The sequence below is a fragment of the Chinchilla lanigera genome, unplaced genomic scaffold, assembly GCF_000276665.1.
Source record: "Chinchilla lanigera isolate Chin_1 unplaced genomic scaffold, ChiLan1.0 scaffold00060, whole genome shotgun sequence".
NCBI classification, from domain to species: Eukaryota; Metazoa; Chordata; class Mammalia; order Rodentia; family Chinchillidae; genus Chinchilla; species Chinchilla lanigera.
The window spans coordinates 13,497,189-13,516,226 of NW_004955461.1; the positions used below are offsets into that span (position 1 = coordinate 13,497,189).

General features: G+C 48.3%; 1 protein-coding gene across 5 annotated transcripts in view; it reads right to left on the reverse strand.

Annotated features, from left to right (window-relative positions):
• Positions 1-899: 899 nt before the first annotated feature.
• Trappc9 (trafficking protein particle complex 9) overlaps positions 900-19,038 on the reverse strand; it is a 632,072-nt gene continuing 613,933 nt past the window's right edge. For all 5 annotated transcript variants that reach the window (XM_013521334.1, XM_013521333.1, XM_013521332.1 and 2 more), the window contains 2 exons: positions 2,397-2,620; positions 900-1,650 (listed from right to left, as the gene is read on the reverse strand). In XM_013521334.1, the coding sequence (XP_013376788.1) occupies positions 1,483-1,650; positions 2,397-2,620 (392 nt within the window). In that variant the 3' untranslated portion in view covers positions 900-1,482. The remainder of the gene's footprint in view (positions 1,651-2,396; positions 2,621-19,038) is intronic.

Genomic DNA, 19,038 nt, shown 5'->3' on the forward strand with positions numbered 1-19,038 from the left:
GGCAATACCCCAAGCTTGGTCCAAAGATGCTTAGGAGAGGTGAAGTGTCTGCAGCATGCCTGACACAGGGAGGTGCCCCTTGAATCTGTCCAGTGGCCCGGTGGGCACTTCACAACCCCCTTGGGAGGATGGAGGAAAGTTCTCTGCCCATGCTGAGAGCTCTCAAGGGAGAATTTTAGACCCTATGTATAAAAGGTCTCTTGTCAACAAAGTGTTCCCAGGATCCTATGACAATCCACCTGGTGACTGTCCGTCCACTCCCAGGCCCTGTGTGGGGTTGGGCTGGGACCCCCTCACACACTGTTGCCTTGGTGGCTTAGTGGGTACAATAGACCCCAGTACAGTAGCACCCAGGAGCTTTCAGCTTTAGCCCCCACTGTGGCGCTGCAGCTTGGGTCCCTTGCCCTCTCTGAACCCATTTAGAGCTGGCTCTGAATTCTGCTCCAAGAGCACCAGCCCTTAGACACAAGGCCCAAGGGCGCTTGGGCAGAGGTGGTGCTCTGCACACCTGGAGGTGGGGTGAGGAGTGTAGACTGCCCAGGCAGGCAGAGCTGGCCCTCCTGGGGTGGGGATGGGCGCTGTGGAATCCAAGTGCAGATCTCTCCTACACCTGCAGCTGCCCTGAGCATACTCCTAAGCGCTGCTGTGGAAGGGGAAGAAGGGCCCTATATGGAGCAGTCTCCACAAGGAAGCAGGAGTCTGAGGCAGCTGAACCCATGGTGAGTGCAGAGAGGACCACAGTGCGGGGACAGGGGTCAGGGAGCCACTGCATGTGGAGGAAGGTGACCTGGAAACCCGAGTCTTCACAGGGACAGACCAATGCAAACCAAGCCCGCTAGCCATGAGGCAAGGCAGTCCTTGTCCCCCACCCCCAAAAAATCAGACACAGTGAGGCAGAGGAGGAGCAAGGAAGGCCTTTATTAGAGAACAAGTTGCAAACATGGACACCAACACCCAGCACCCACACTCGGGCCTGCCGTGGGCAGCCATGGCATCACCTCCTCTGGATAGGCTGCCCACATGGCCTTTGGGAAAAGAAATGGCCCTCAAGGGACTCCAAGGACCAGGGGAGCATGTGGGAGGGTGCTGAGCCCATGAGGGAGCATCCATCCTCACACTTGCCTTTTCTTCCTATATCAAAAGGGGGGCAGCAGAAAAAGAGGACCCTCTGCTAATGAGAGCGGCACAGGGGGTTGAGGGTCCTGGGTCTTGAGAGCAGGTGTAGGGTTCCCCAGACCCACACAGGGCCTTGAATATATCAGGTGCAGTGGGGCTTAGGGAACAGCAGGAAGCGGGCCAACGGCCTGTCTGGGCTTCATGCCTCCAAGAGGACTCCCCAGGAAAAGGCAAGAGAGGGTTAGACAGTGAGGGTGCAGGCAGGAAGAGGAGATGGGCACTCAGGAGAGGACTTTGCACCCTTCGGGGGGTTGACACCAAGCAGGTGGCCTCCTGAGCCCCACAGGGACAGGGACCCAAACAGGCTCAGGCCTGCGCATCCAGGGCACGCACATGCACACTGGGCAGGCAGAACCAGGATGGCGGCAGCTCCTTACTCCTGCTGCCCTCCTGGAACCGAATGTGCAGAAAGAAGTCCCCTGTGTAGAGGAAGAGGAGAGCCCCGAGGCAGGCTGACTGACCTGATGGCTGCACCTGACCAGGAGAGAGAAGAGCTATCAGCTTGGACCAGCACCATCCCCCCCAAAGCCACAGGACACTTCAGAACCTGCCTAGACACAGGGGTGACAGGGACGGGGTGGGTCAACAGACCTGGCTCCTGCGCCCGCTCCAAAGCTTTTCTACTGGGCTGCTGGGGCCAAGTTGCTGCACCTCTCCACCTGTTTTCGTCTTTGAAAGGAGCTACTGACATTTCTCCCTGCTGAGCGCCCATCTATGGGTTCAGTGAGATTGGGAGCGTGGAGGAAGTTGGGGGAGTGGCTGGGATACAGGTGAGCAGAGAGTGAGACTAATGGGACAGATGTGGGCAGACAAGATCCGAGCTCTTGGACTCCTCGGTCCCCTAGGGTGTGCGTACAGTGGTACTGGGTAGGGAGGACCTGAGGGTATGGGGCGGGCACAGTGGGGAGGTGGGAGCAGGGTGGACGTGGGGGTCTAAGTCACTGCCCAGTCTCTGCCTGCACAGGTCCCATGCTCCACAGCTTTGCCACTGTGAGCAGCATTAGGGAGGTAGGTCATGTCCTGGTGATACCACCCAGGGTCCCCTCAAAGAAAAGCCAGCCTACTGCCATGGCAAGCTGGGCATGCATGGTGCTAACACACATGACAAGGAGCTCTTGTGCCTGCTGACCTGCACCAGGCTTGGAACCACTACCCAGAGGAGGGGATGATGACCATGGGACCTGGGCTCCACTGGGGACCACCCTGTGCCCACTGCTCACTGCTTCAAGGTAGAAGGTGCTGGAGCCCACGAAGGAGACGGTGTCCTGTAGGTCATAGTTGCGCACACCATTCTGGTGGTCCTGGAAGGGGACCACAGTGAGGGCAAAGGGTCCCACGCTGCGGGGGCTCCGGTTGGTCAGCCGTACCTCAAGGCGCACGGGGTCACCCACAGGGCAGGCAGCTGCTGCATCGCAGTCACACAGCTGTCCATCCACCAGCACATCTGCAAGGACACAGGACAGTTAGGGGCTGCACCCAGCCCTAGCTTATTCCTCCCTTCCTTCGCCTGGTGAGGGTGCTGCTTTCCACAGCAGCCAGAGAGCTAAAGACATCTGTTTGTGCTGGTCCCTGCTCTTCTGAAACAGGGTCTGGCAGAGACAATCATGGGGTGGAGGATGTGGGGCAGCACCACCCTGCGGGAGCTGAGAAAGCCCTGAATAATTTGGGGTCTGTGCAGGCCTCTCAGACATGCCTGGAAGGTCCAAATTCTGGCCATGTCTCCCAGGCATTTCCCCCTGTCCAGAAGCCATAGGACTGGTACCAGGAAGAGTGCCCTGGGAAGGTGCCTGGCAGGGCGGGTGTCACCTGTTGGGTACCTGCCACTCCCTCACTTTTTATTAGTGCATAGGGTTATATAGAGTAGTGGATTTCATTCTGGTAAATTCGCATATGCATATAACATACTTTGATCATCTTTCCCATCATCCCTGTCCCACTCTACCCACCCAAGTTCCACAGTTTTGGAAGGGTTCAATGTGTATAACGTATTTTGATCAAATTCATGCCCATTACCTACCCTCCCACCCCCTCCCCTTCACACATGCTTTTTGATGCCCTCCTGCCTGAAGTTGGAGTCAGGGGAAGAGGCAGAGGCCAGTGAGGCTACGACCCAAAAAGCATCCCTGGCCAAGCCTGGGTCCACACGTGGGGACTCAGCATCTTCCGAAGAGGGCTGTGCTCTTACTCCCACCAACTTGAAGGGGTAAGGACAGCAGGAGGCTGGGATAACAGGGATTGTGGTTGGTCTGAGGCATGGGGTAGCGGGGGCAAGGTTGATCATGAGAAGCAGCTTTTCTCCTGCCTCAGGGTGCACAGATTCCCCTGCCCAGTTCCCATGCCAGTCACTCAGAGCCAAGGGGCCTGCAGTGGGGTTGGCAGGGGTTGGGGCTGCCCCAAGCCTCATGCTATGCCAAGCGTCTGGGAATTCCTGGGCTAGAAGGGGAAGATGGCAGAGACCAGGAAAGTGAGGAGTGGCCACCAGAGAGACCAGATGTAAAGGGTGCAGGCCTTTTGTTGCCCCACGGCCTGTCCCTAGTCATATCCTCAAGCTTCCCCTGGTAGAAAACCCACCCTGTGCCCACCCCTACAGTCACACAGCTGGCAGGTCCCATGCCCACCCCTATCTACATGGCACAGCCTTGGGGGACTAGCTGTACTGGACCTAGAAGAGGCTGCAAGGATCTTTCAGTGGCATCATTCACCTCAACATTTCCTGCCAGCCACCTCTCCCTGCTACACCTGTAGCCAACATGACCAGGAGCTCAGACACAAAGAAAGGCAGGAGTTGAAAAAGCTCACAACCCAGTGAGAGAAGGTGTGGTCAGCCAAGGGTTGGGCCACTCTGAGACTTTGCAGTGACAGATCACCTGGGGTGCTTACTAAGGGGCCTAGAGGCAGAATCCTTCAGCCCAGTGCAAGCGCAGGGATGGCATCAGGAACACACCTTTCTGTTTTTCACTGTAATTTTAAGGCTATGATTTGCCCTCAACACTCTGCTTTTGCTGCATCTTGCACCTCTGCATGCACAAAACCTGTGAGCTATGTCAGGCTAGGCTAGGACCTGCCTAAGGGCTTGAGTGGCTGCTCCCCAGCCATCTGGAGTGCACCTAGCATCCTCAGAAGTGCTGGGCACACAACAAGCAGCACAGAATGGTCTGTTAGTTCTACTAGCTACTTCATTCTGCTGAGCTTAGAGGTAAGATCCAAACCACTTGAGCGTGACCTGGGCTGTGGAGTCCAAGGCATGTCCCTACATGTCCTAGGGCTCAATTCCCTTTGCTGTCAAATGGAGCTGACACCAACAACAATGTTGAGCTGAGACAATGTGACTGACATGATATATGGCCCCATTAGCCACAGTGTGAGACAGATGTACACCTGGATGCTAAAAAAGCTCCTCTGGAGGGGCTCATTTGTGCCATCATCCCAGCTCCCATCTGGGCACATGGTGAGCAAGAGACATGAGTCCTGACTGCCAGCAGCATAGTCACTTTTGTCCCCAGCCTCAGTTTCCCCATGTGTGACATGTGACCCAACACAGGGAAATGGCCATCAGCCCTTGACTGCTCTCCCTCTTCCACCTCTGCTCAATACGGGCCAGGCCTCAGGAAATGTTTCGCAAACGGTGAACCCACTAGGCGAGGTCTGAACCTTGAGAATAAAATGGGGGACAATAGAGAGAGCAGATGTCATGCAGCCTCGGTGGCTGGTTCCATTAAGGGAAAGATACGATTATGTGCAAATCAGTGAAGGGTGACTGGCTCATTACATCTCTGCTGTCCTTTCTTCCCTGCCCCCCCAGCTAGCAGAGAACTGTGTGGGCTGTTAGGGCAGCCAGGACTGGCTCATCTGCCCAGACGCCCCTGCCTGCCCTGGGTTAACCCTTCCCAGCCCAGGCCAATGGAAGACAAGGCCAATGGAAGACAAGGCCAATGGAACTTCCCAGCCAGCTGTCCATGCAGCTGCTTCTCCCTGTGAACACAGCTCCTTTAGAATCTTTCTTTGCCTTTTCTCTCAAGGAGGAAAAGGAGGGACTTGGCACCTGAGGCCAAGCCAGGCAGCAGGGTCTAGGGTAGGGCTGACGTAGCCAAGCAGGAGGCTAAGCTGGGCCTTGGGCTCACCTCTGCAGTATCATTCTGATGGGTGGTAACCTCTCTAACTCATCTGTGAGCCCAGTACACTGACCTGCCAGGCTGGGAGAAGGACGAGGGTCAGAAAGGAATGTAGTGGAGCTATAACTCACATACCACACAACCCACCTACCAAAAGTTTACAGTTCAGTAGCTTTTAGTATATCCACAGGTATGTACAACCACCATCACCTTCAGAACAATTTCATCATTTCTAACAGAAACCTGGGATGATTTAGGCCACTCTGGCCCTGTTTCCCTCCAGCCTAACTCTAGATTTCCCTACTCTGGACTTTCCTATGAACAGAATCATATAGTGTGCAATCCTCTGTGGCTGGCATCTTCCACTTAGCACAATGTTTCTAGGTCTATCTGTGTGGTGGTGTGTGTTGTGCCCTCCTCCTTTCTAGAACGTCACCACACTCCATAGCATGCAGGTGCCTTCACATGCATTAGTTGATGGACATTCATTCTCCACCTTGTTCTGTTCTGGGCAATGCTACAGTGAACTCAGGTTGATGTGGATGGAGGTTACCATCTCAGAGGGTACATAGCTGACTGTATACTTGCTGGGTCAGTTGCAGCTCTGATTAGCACAGCCACTGCAGGCCAGCTTCCCATCGAGCTCCCACCCCCAGCAGCACGCGTGAATGTATGGCCCCTCCTTCCCTTCCACAATTCATGTTCAAATGTGTTCCTTTGGCACTGGCCATTCTGGTGGGGATGAGGGGTATGGTGTGTGGCTTTTACTTGCACCGCCCGGACATCCCTCTGTGTGCCCAGCCTAGCCCTAATGACAGGCTCCCTGGCCTCCACCAGCCTGGGCAGGAATTGAGGTTGGCCTTGGGTGCATGCTCCTGTACAGCACTGTGAGTACCTGGTAGGATTCTGAGCCACCCACTCTTCGGGGGCTCCCCCAGTGGGCTGTGGTTGAAAGGTTTGCCCTCAAGCAGATGTGTTCAGGGGCCACCAGACAGGGTCAGGACCAGCAGACTCTGGGCAAATCACAGGACAAGAGGAGGCCATAGGTGACAAGCAAGAGGACACGGGGATTACAAGGGGACACAGAGATTACAGAGCCAAGAGGCGGGGCAGGTATACATGATCCTGAGGACTAAGGGTCAGCCAATCTGGCCTGGGCCCCACAGCACCTGAAGCTGTGTTGCCTGTCTGGGCTGGGCTGAGTGGGGGGTCGGGCCCTTGTGCCATGTAGGAGATGGATGCCACATGGGTGTGTCCGTGGGGAGAGGACAGCCAAGCTGCAGTAGCAGTTCTAAGCCACAGCACACTCGAGAGTCTGGCTTGGCTGCATCTGGAGGATCCAGTTTTCTTATCTAGCGTGGTGCTTCTGATATGCGTGCCTGACATAGGACCAAGGCACATGCCATCTCTCACTCAGAGTGCGCAATGGGAAGGTCAAGAGAGGGAATAGCGGCTCCTCCTCCACCCAGATGCACCTCCAGCTTCCTCAGGAGGTTGAAGGAAATGTCTAAAATCTCAGCCGGCCCCCGGGGGTGTATGCAAATCACCTTTCGCAGGCGAAGAGGAATGGCCTGTGTTTTCTTGTCCCCCTGACTTATCCACCTCTTTCAGACACAGCTCTCCAGACCAGCACAGAGTTCATTTTTCCTCCAGAATGCCAAATCTTAGCTAGGCTGTCCTCTCTGCCTTGCCCCATCTCCACTGTCCCGCCTTTGGTGACCAGGGAAGGTCAGGATCTGCTAGTTGACTTTCAAGGCGAATGTCAAACTGGGTTTAAAAATGCAGACTTAGGAACCACGTGGTAGAAGAAACGATCCGTCAGAAGAATCCAGTGTTCAGGGTCCTACCAATCCTGCTCTAGCTGAAGCATATTTAAAATTTAAGTTCCAGAAGACACGCATATGCTTTTTTAGTTTACAGGAATCTTGGGTGATCTTAAATTTTAGAGTCAAATTTGATTCAGAGAAAGCTTGGCTTTGAAATTGGCCAGGTAACTTTGTCACTCTCTAGATGAATGAACAGAAGTTCATAAGGAAAGAAGTAGCTACTCCTCAGTATGTGAGATGGGAGCTAAGCAGAGGGGTCGCAGGCTATTGGTTTCCACACTCCAATGACACTGCCAACTGTCCTGGGGAAGCACTAGCAGATTTAGTATAAAATCCTGTAATTTCCACTTTCCCAGGAAAAGTCGGTATGCTTTAACGCTAAGGTAGCTAGCTGCTAGGTGCTCAATTAGCCAACTTGCAGGCTTTCCTGGTTACCAATGAAAGCCAAGGAACTGGCCTTTTCACTCTGGTGATTAGGAAGCCCAGAAGCAGACATTTATCAACTCAAGAACACCATTATGGTACCTAGTTGCTGCATTTTAGTTCTCATGAACTTTATTTGCACTGTGCTGGCTGCCTTGGTGTCCTGAATCATTCAAACATAGACCTTTCGTGGTCATTCTGACTTTGGGGAGCAGCCAGAAATTGCACGGTACCCGATCTGGTGAATAAGGTAAATGAGCACACACCGTAATGTTTTTACAAGCTTGTCTTTCCTTTGGACGGCACTGGGCAGCAGCATTCACCATGTTTTCTACCACACTTCATTAAGACACTCACAAAAGAGAACTGCCAGACCTGCTTCAGAATGGCAAGAACAACAGGACAAATGTGTTCAAAGCAAGGAGAGGTATTTTGAAGGAGATTAATGGCAATGTGCCTGTAATAAATTTTAAAAATTGAGACATTCATTGTCTATTTTGATCACATCACATATGTTGAGAGTGAGTGGGGAAAGGAGGTTAGCATAGCTAATGCCCAGGAGGAGGAGCTGAGGTGTGCAAGGGTCTGATGCACAGAGGCACCGCATGGCCCTGCCTGTGCCCTCCCCTCCTCCGAGACCCTCAGGCTGGGGAGGGCGCCTCTGTCCCTGTGCAAGCACCCAATCCAGGCTCAGAGGTGAAGATGGGGCATGGAGGACGAAGAGAGGCTGCCAGTCTCCCCAGGCCCAAAGAGGTGCTTGCTGAGAGCCATGCAAACTGCGCCTCAGGACCTGGCAGGACAGGCCTGTACCACCCAGCACAGGGACAGAGCATGGCTCTCCCTCCCCAGCCACAGTTGGGGCCCACACCAGCAGAGCCAGTGCCGTGCTCTCCATCCACCAAATGGCATGTGTTTTTAATAGTTATTGAGGTAGCTAATTAGTTCATAAACCAGAATGCCTCTTCCTCAGCGTGGGGGGCTTGAGACCACATGTGTAATTACCCTGAAGTCGAGAACGGCTCCTCAGGAGCTGCTGCCTCTCTTGGGTAAATAATTTACTTTTACAACTTTTCATTAAAGATTAAAGGGAATTAAATTAAAATTAAGGCAAACTGGTGCAGCAGAGGAGACCTGTGCACTTGCAGTTGTCCCAGGGAGATCTTCAGCTTTGCAGGGTGTGGGAGGAGACAAGCAAGTGTGGGAGATGACTTCCAGAGGGGTGATGGCTACCCAGCCTGCAACTGTTGGAGCGCTGGCTTGAGTGACTAGAACACAACACTCGAAGCAAGCATTTCTATCAAGTCACTGGTCTTCCTCCGTGGCCACAAGCCAAGATTTCTGGGATGCAGGTGAGGAGCTTTACACCTAGGATCTGAGCACTGACAGTGGCTGAAATGTAAGTGCTGAGCTGGGGTTCAGGGATGCCCTTCTAGAGCCAGAGCTTTGACTCTCTGGGCTGGGGAAAGGCAACACCATGGGAATGAAGTGTTGGGCTTGAGTTAGGCTGGAGAGAAGACCCAGCAAACAGAGGGCCTTGGGTCCCACAGACCGAAGTACCCACCCCGAGAGAGTGGAGGAAGTTCTGGAACAATGTAGGCTGAGCACTGGGGCCCCTGGCACACCTGTTATTTGGTAGGTGGGAGTCGGCAGGTCAGCAGGTTAAGAGTCTCAGCTCTGTCCAGGGCCCTGGGTTTGGGTAGCCCAGTCTGCGGGTTAGCAAGGAATCTTGAGCCTGCTAGGGGAACAAATTCATCCCAGGTTCAGGTGCTCCAAGCAGCCCTCGCATCTGCTGCACTAGTCAGAGCTACCCTGTGGGGACAGCATAAATAAGGTTGCTAAGCAAAGAGGAGCCAGGGGCATCTGGATAGAATGTAGCTCAGGAGACCAGAGCCCAGCACTGCCACAGTGCCTACTATGTGGCCTCCAGCCACTGATTTACTGCTCTGACTTTGAATTTACAAATCCATAGCACAAAACTCAAATAAGTCACCAGACAACAACAACCTACTGACATGTGCCCACACTAACTGTACAATCACTTAAGACACTTAGCCAGGAGGGGCATGGTCCCACTCATGTGATGAACAAGGCCACTGTGGTTCGAAAAAAGTGGGGCGGAGTCAGCACTTGAACCCAATCTCCCTGCCTAGGGCTCCATGCTTAGGACAGATCCACCCCACACCCGTGCTAGGGTCCTATGGCCCCCTCTATTGGCATCATCCCCAGCTCAAGTTCCTGCTCACAAGCCTCACGAGGGGGCCTCCTTGATCATCCGATAAGAAGGTGCTGGGTGCAGAGGCTGGCTGGATGCTCTCCGAACCATTCCTTTCCTCCTGGCACAGACAGGCAGCAACCGGGGCCTTCCTGGGAGTGAGTAGTGAAGGTGTGACCAAGTCCTGGCCAACAGAATGTGGGGGAGGAAAATGACAGCCCCCAAACCTGGTCCATGAGCACATCCCTCCTGCAACCCATGTGGGGCTGAAAGAAGAACTAACGGAACAAAGGAGTGGAGGAGGGAAAAGCTACAAGGTGGGTGGGGCTTGTCACCCAGCTGGGCCCCTCCCAGAGTACTATGCCAAGCTGGCCCTCACCATGCAGTGCCACCTAACTTGAACCTTCTCACCATCTGGATCCCACACATGGGTGAGCCCAGCCCTTCCTTCCCTGGATGAGGTGAGAGCATGGTGACTCGAGGAGGTATGGGGTAGTGGCCACTGTCACATCTGGGCCTTCCCTCTACCTGGGAGCATGCTGCTTCTGTCCCCTCTGCCTCGCCTCCAGGAGCCTTCCCTCCTGAGTCTGGTTGCTGTGCCACCACTCCTGTGTAAGCCATCCAGAGAGGCAGTGACCCGGAGTGAGCCTGCCTCTGCCAGCAGACTGGCCACTCGCACCAGACCCATGCCCAGCAGGGCCTCCACCTGGGCTACAGACCTTTGACTGGTGGTGGCCAGGCATGGAAGCCAGGTTTCTATACTGAGCAGGAGAGAGAGCCATGGAAGGGTAGTGATTTCTTGGAGGACATAAAAAGGGTGATTATTATATATGGTGAATGTTTGAGTAAAAATTTTAAAAAATTATTGCAGTCAGACACATTGCCATTAATTCCCCTCAAAGTATTCCCCTTCGCTTTGAGCACTTATGTCATAGTTCTTGCCACTTTTTGAAGCAGTTCTGGTCATTCTTTTGCCTGAGAGTCTTTTCATGGCTGCCTTGATATCCTCAACTGATTCAAAATGTTTATGGCAATTTGTCAAAAACATGACAGTGTGTCCTCATTCACCTTATTCATCAGATCTGGAACCACGTGACTTCTGGCTCTTCCCCAGAGTTAAAATGACCATGAAAGGCAAATGTTCTAAACTGATGCAGGACATCAAGGCAGCTCCCAGGCATGGCAGGCACCTGAGAACAAGTGTGGGTTTGTCTCCCAAGCTCCTGTCTACTTTTCCTCTTTGTCCTCTTACACCCTCGCTACCTCCCCTCTTTGCTTTGGCTGGCCCCTTCTGTATGCAGAGGAGGAGTCAGAGGTCAGGCAGTACCCTGTACTACAGCATCCATGTACTGCAGCTCTGCAGCAAGAAAGGCCCCCTAGAGCTGGCTAGGTTGCTACTTTGAGCCACAGAAGAGAGACTCACTGGCGCCCTGGTACTAGCTGTGGCCCTCTGCTCCTGGGCCCCTGTGGGGCTTCTCTGGGCTCTTGACCTGGAGAGAACAGGACTTGGAACATGGCAGAAGGAGTCCCTATCCTGTGTGTGACTACACAGACGATGCTCCGGAGGCAGGGCAGGGGCAGGAGAATGTCCCAGAGGAAAGATGGGCCCTGTGAGCTACCCTGAAGTTGGCACATGGAGGGCCCCTGGAAGAGCACAAGTGGCCAGGCCACCAATCAGTAGTATGCTGTGGGCTGCATTTGCTCTTTCCTCGGTGCCTTCCTGTGTGGGATAGGTTAGTGATGAGAGGGTGGAAGGGGTGCTGGAAGAGCCCCTGAGATCATGGGCATAAGAGTGTCACATGGCTTGTGTGTATGTGTGTGTATGTGTGTGTGTGTGTGTGTGTGTGCATGCGCGCGCTGTTCCCACAGCAGTGCAAGGTCATCAGAACTCTGCCAGATGGCACATCTCTCGTCCTAGAATACTTCCTTGACCAGTTCAGGTGCTGACTACTCAGCTCAGCCAGGGCCTGGGGCACCTACCTAGGCTGGAACTCCACCTGCTTGCTCACTCTGCCCATTGCTGGCATCTTGTGAGCCCACTCATGCCCCTCAGCAGCAGCAAGTGATATCAGCAGGCAGGTCATTGCCTCAGACAGAAGAAACCAAAGGCAAATCCAGCAGAACAGCCAGGAGCTTGCACCCTTGGCCAGGCAGTGCAGCCTTGGCTCCAGCCTGCAGACAGTGAGCATAGGGCAGGAGGCATCAGCCCAGGCAGTGATGCTCAGGCCAGCAGGCTGTGGGGTCATCCTGGGGAATGGCTGGCATGCTTCCCCGTTCTAGCCAATCAATATGCTATTTAAAATAAGCACAGCCCAGGAGAAAGGTTATGGGCGGTTAATGCAGTCAGCTCACCTAGCCATGCAGTAGAAACCTCTGGCCCAATTCTGTCTGGAAATCACGGTGGATTTCTCTGTTGTGAAGAGACTGGGGGACTGGGGACCAGAACCAAATAGAATGCATCATTGCAGGGGTCTGCAGCCCAGTGATACATAACGGCTGTGTCTATGGCACCTGCACTGATTTCAACTTTGGCTCTTAAATTAATCTGACTCTTCCAGAAACCAGATCAATCATAAGCATCCCTCCTTCAGGTATCACAGCCATGCCCTATCCCTCACTCATTTCTGTTTCTGCACATGGCCCACCTGCTTCCAGTACTAACATGGAGCCCTGACAACCAGGTTGGCCTCTCCTGTTTTGTACACTGAAGTTACTGACCAGCTTTGTGGTGTTTCCAGTATTCTGCCTAGCTATCTGGCTCCTCTGCCACAGTCCTGGGACAAAGCCTTTATAAACTCAGCCAATACTAGACTACATGCCATCTATCCATCCAGTTTATCCCCTCATCTATCCATATGTCATTCACTCCTTTATCTGTCCATCTACCATCCATCCCTCCATCCATCCATCCATCCACCCATCATTCATTCTTCTACCAATTTATCCATCATCTGGCATTCTACCTACTCATCCATCCATCTTCTGTCTTTCCGTCTATCTATCCAGCCAGCCAGCCAGCCATTTCTCCTTCGTTTCCTCCCTTCCTTCATTTGCTTTCCATCAGATTTCACAATAGCCTTTCTTGTATTTTTCCTATTTTGTTAATGTGTTCTGCTTCTCCCTCAGGGAATAACATTCCAGTGCCTACTGGACTCTACCTATCCTTTGAGGCTGACACTACTGACATCACTGCTCTAAATCTTCCTTACTCCATCTAGATTTGCCTATGATTCTCCAGGTATTTGATGGTACCTTTACTTGGTTTTTAAGTCACACAGGCCATATTAAACATTACACCTGCTTCTTACTAGCTATATGTCCTTTGGCAAAGCACTCATTTTGTAAGTCCCAGAATCCTCATCTGGACTGTGGCCTGAGGATGATTGCAATGATGACAAGGTGTCAAAGTCCCTAGCACAGGATGTTAGGCAGGGTCTCCCTCTCTCCCCAGTCTGAATCACAGCTGGAGGATGATAAGCTTTCTGCTCATTGTCTCCTCAGCTGAAGCATAACCATGGTGCTCTGTGTGTTCCAATCACTTTTTGGTAGGCTTTTAATAAATAAACTTTGAATTTTGACCTGGGAAGTCAAGCAAAAAGAGAGACCATGGAATACCTGTGCTCAACCCAACTCTGCAGGATAAACTGGGCCCATGTGGCAGCCACCGTCAACAGGCAAGGGCCAAGGGAACGCTGGCTGTTTCTGTTCCAAGGCCTATTCCTGGTCCCTGGGCACCTAGGGGAGAAGCATGGCTCTCTCTGGATCTTTGATTCCTGCTCCATAAAACCAAGTGGTCAAACTAACAACTGCTGGAGCCTTTTCCCTATCAACTGTCTAGTCTCAGCCACCTGTGTAATAGCAAACACCACCAAGAACTAGTTGAATGGCACAGATCATCAATAGTTGTATTTGCCCCAGGGAGTTGACACCCTATTGGAGACACTGTGATGCCTGCTTGGACGCTTCATTGCAATGAAGGCTTCCATTCCCAGGTACCTAAAGACAGCCAGAGATTGCCTGGCTCAGAAGTGCAGCAAGGGTGTCCACATCACCACCACTACTCAATATAGTATTCAAAACCTTAGTCAGAGCAAGCAGCTAAGAGAAGGAAATACAAAGGATTTAAACAGAAAAGGAAGAAGTCAAATTTTCTCTATTTGCAGATGATATGATTCTTTACCTATAAGACATAAAAATCTCTACCAGAAGACTTTCAGACCTGATGAACACATTGAGCAAAGCTGTAGGATCCAAAATCAACCCAGAAAAATCCAAGGTATTCCGCTATACCAATAATGAATCTACTGAGAAAAATATCAGGAAAACAATTCCATTCATAATATCTTCAAAGTCATTACATAAATATCAAGGAATCAACCTAACCAAGGAGGTGACTGAGTTCGGTAATGAAAATTACAGAATTCTGAAGAAGAAAATTGAAGAGGACATTAGGAAATGGAAAGATATCTCTTGTTCTTGATTGGTAAAATTAATATTCTTAAAATGACCATATTACCAAAAGTGATCTACAGATTTAATACAAGCTCTATTAAAATACCAACAACATTCTTCACAAAACTAGAAAAATTATCCTAAAATTCATATAGAACCAGAAAAGAATGCCCAAAGCAATCCTGAGCAAAAAAAGCAAAGTATGAGGTATCACAATATTGGATTTCAAGTTATACTACAAAGCTGTAGCAACAAAAGCAACATGGTACTGGCACAAAACAGACATGTAGATTGATTAAACAGAACAGAAGACACAAAAATAAAACCACACACCTATAGCTATCCAATTTTTGACAAAAGGCCCAAAATACGTTGTGGAAGAGATAGGTTCTTTAGGCACTCTGCCCCCTGCCACGACTGCGGGAATGATCCTGGTCCCAGGAAGCCTTGGGACCCTTGGTGAGCTGCCTGGGAGCCTGAGACCCTGTGCCCCACCCCCACCATTGCAGAAATGACTATGAGTCCTGGGAAGCCTCTGGACCCGTTGTGAGCTGCCTGGGAACCCCACACCCTGCACTCTGTCCGCTGCCACCATTGTGGGAAGGTCCCCCCAGTCCCAGGAAACCTCCAGATCCACAGTGAGCTGCCCAGGAGGGCTGAAACCCTGCACTCTGCCCCTCTGCAGGCATTGTTGGAATGACCCTCAGACCCAGAAAACCTAGGGAGCTTTGAAAATGACAAAATGAAGGAGCAAAATGCTATCTCAGACTTCTACCTCACTCAGAACAAGTCCTGGAAATAACAACATAGAAGAACTTGGAAATCACCCACCTGAAATTTCTGAAATGATAGCAACTGAAGTAAAGAACCAACTACACCAGGCTATAGAGGAAATCATATCAAAAATAGTCTCTCCGGTTAAAAAAAAAAAAACACATGACAACCATTATGAAAGAATTGCCCAGCATATCAAAAGAAGACATAGATAAAAATAGAGGAGCACAGAAAAATGATGGAAACCTTGAATGAATAATATACAAAAGAATTAGAATGCATGAAACAGATTCAAAGAGATATCCAGGATATTAAAAATTCCATTGAAAGCTGGCAAAACTGCTTGAACAAAACTGGAGATAGACTTTGAAGATAACACTGCAGCTAGCAATCATGAAAGGAAAGATCTCTTTAAAATAACAAGGAACCTGGACATATCAATTCAACAGCTGCAAGATGGGGCAAAAAAGGCAATATAAGACTGACAGGTGTCAATGAAAGACCAGGAGGCAACATGATTGACATAAAAGGACTATTTGAGAAGCCACTTTGAAGATATCAATATGTAATACAACCACCATTGTTAATTCCCTACCACTTTGTTTGTAACTCTGTATTGTCTGTATTGTGCTTGTGATATGTTGTAAAATGTTGTATGTCTGTTAATGTTTCCCTCCTTTTATCCTTAAAATAAAAAAAAAAGGACTATTTGCAGAAACAATAGCAGAAAATCTCCCAAGCATGGGAAAAGAATCTGACATGCAGATAAGTGAAGCATGTAGAACTCCAATTAACCATAACCAAAATAAATCTACACCCAGACACATAATAATTAAGATCCAAGAAATTCAGCAAAAGAACAGAATATTAAAAGACGTTAGAGAAAAGAAACAGATCATCTATGAAGGAAAACCCATCAGAATCACAGCAGATGTCTCAATACAAACCATCAAGTCAAGAAGAGCTTGAAGTGAAGTATTTCAGGTTCTGAAAGAAAACAACTTCCAACCCAGATTGAGGTAGGCTACAAGACTATTTTTCAAAATTTATGGAGAAATAAGATACTTCCATGACAAAGAACAGCTGCAGAACTTCATGATCACCAAACCAACCATACAAAGAGTACTGAAAGATATTCTACAAAGAGATAAAAATGACCACAATTCCAAAAACAACAATAGAAAAGAATCACCAAGCAAGGCAAGCAATTAAATACAGTGGGAAAGTATGGAACCAACAGCAGGAAAATAATATGACAAAGATAAGCCAATGCATACAAGTAATAACCATTAATGTAAATAGACTCAATTCACCAATCAAAAAAAACCAGGCTGGCAGAGTGGATCAACAAATAAAATCCAACAATATGCTGTGTACAAGAAACACATTTAACTCAAAAAGAAATTCACAGACTGAAAGTCAAAGGATGGAAAAAAATACCCCATATGACAGAACCCAGAAAAAAGCAGGGGTAGCTATTTTTGTCTGCAGACAGTAAAACATCAGACCAACAATGATCAAAAGAGATAAAAGAAAGTCATTACATTCTTGTTAAAGGAAAATTGCAAGAGGAAGAGATAACAATAAGAAATATATATGCACCAAATGTAGGAGCAGCCAAATATATAAGGCAAATTTTAACATACAAGAAAAATCAAATAAGCAATAACACACTTGTAATGGGACTTTAACACCCCATTATAAGAAAGAGATGGATCAACTAGAGAAATCAGCAAAGAAATAAGAGAACTAAACCAAACATGTGACCAAACGGATTTAGTAGACCTTCAGAGTATTCCACCCTAAAACATTAGAATACACATTCTCAGCTGTACACAGGACATTCTCTAAAATAGACCATATACTAGCACATAGAACATGCTTAAGTAAATGTGAAGGAATTCAACTTGTCCCATGCATATTACTGGAGCACAGTGCAATATAATTAGAAATTACTGACAAGAGAAATCACAAAAACTCCATAAACACATGAAAACTAAATAACACCCTCCTGAACAACCAATGTCACAGATGAAATTAAAGAAGAAATTAAACAATATTTACAATCAAACAAAAATGCACATATAATCTACTGGAATCTATGGGACACAAGGAAAGCAGTCCTCAGAGGAAAATTTATAACAGTGTATTCCCACATCAGGAAAACAGAATGAGCACAATAAACAACTTTATGCTGCATTTCAAGCCTATACAAAAACAGCAAGTCAAGCCCAAAGCCCAAAGAAGTGAAGAAATTATGAAGATCAGAGCAGAAATTGATTCAACTGAGACTAAGAAAATAATAGGAAGGATTAATGAATGAAAAAGTTGGTTCTTTAAAAAATAAATAAAATTGATAAACCCCTAGCTAATTTTATCAAAAAAAAAGGAAAGAAAAAACTCAAACCCATACAATAAGGAAGGAAAAGGGTGAAATCATTATAGGTCCTGCAGAAATTTTGAAGATCATCAATACTTACTTTTAAAATCTTTCTCTTATAGGATGGAAAACACAGAAGAAATGGACTGATTCCTAGATACATATGAATTACTAAAGCTGAATCAAGAAGATGAAAAATCCTGAGTAACCTAATACCAGGCAATGAAATTGAAAACATAATAAAAAATACTTACCAACAAAGAAAAACCCAGGTCTTGATGGACTCACAGCTGAATTCTACAAGAAATTTAGAGAGGATTTAATGCCAACTCTTCTCAAACTCTTTAATGAAATAGAAAAGGGAAGCAATGCTCCATAACTCATTCTTAGAGGTAAGTAGTATCCTGACACCAAAGCCAAAGAATGACCCAACGAGAAAAGAGAACTATAGGCCAATCTTTCTAAGCAACATAGAAGAAAAAATTCTCAATAAAATACTAGTTAATAGAATTCAGCAAATCATCAAGAAGATTATACATTATGACCAAGTGGGATTTATTCCAGGAATGCAAGGATGGTTCAATATATGCAAATCAACAAATATAATACATCATGTAAACACAGCCAAAGACAAAAACCACATGATCATCTCAACAGATGCAGAAAATGATTTTGATAAAGTCCAACACTCACTCATGATAAAAACCCCACAGGAAATAGGAATAGATGGTCTTTACCTCAATCAGATCAAAGCCATCTATGACAAAACAACAGCCAATATCATACTAAATGGATAAAAACTGAGAGCTTTCACTTTAAAATCAGAACAAGACAAGGATGTCCACAGTCACCATTCCTGTTCAACATAGTTCTGGAAACATCAGCCGGAGTAATTAGACAAGAGAGAGAAACAAAAGGAAAAAGGATAGGGAAGGAAAAAAATAAACAGAAACACTAAATCTACTGGAAGAGAGAACAGGTAAGAATCTTGAAGACATAGGGGTAGGCAGAGAGTTCATGAACAAAAACCAAACTGCACGGGAAATACTTCAAAAAATCAACAACTGAGATCTCACCTTATTGAAAAGTTTCTGCACATCACAAGAAATCATCAACAGAGTAAAAATAAAATCCACAGATTGGGAAAAATTTTCAGCCAACTGTCCCTCAGACAAAGGACTTTTATGTAGAACACATAAAGAATTTAAAATAATCAGGGCCCCGAAGTTCAAAAACCCAATCCAAAAATGGATATCTGAGATGAATACACACTTCTCAGATAAAGAAATACAAATGGCAAATAAATACATGAAAAAATATTAAACATCATTAGTCATTCAAGAAATGCAAATTAAAACAACACTGACAGTCCATCTCACGCCAGAAAGCATGGCTATCATCAAGAAATCAACCAATAAAAAGTGTTGGAGGGGTTGTGGGGAAAATGGAATCCTTCTCCATTGTTGGCAGGGGTTGTAGACTGGTGCAACTACTGTGGAAACCAGTCTGGAGACTGCTCAGAAAACTAGGATTAGGGGTCCCTTTCAACCCAGCTATTTCCCTTTTCGGTATTTTTCCAGAAGAACTGAAAGCATCATACCACAGCAACATATGTGCACCCATGTTTACAGCACCTCAATTTGTCATAGCTAAATTTTGGAAACAACCCAAATGCCCATCAAC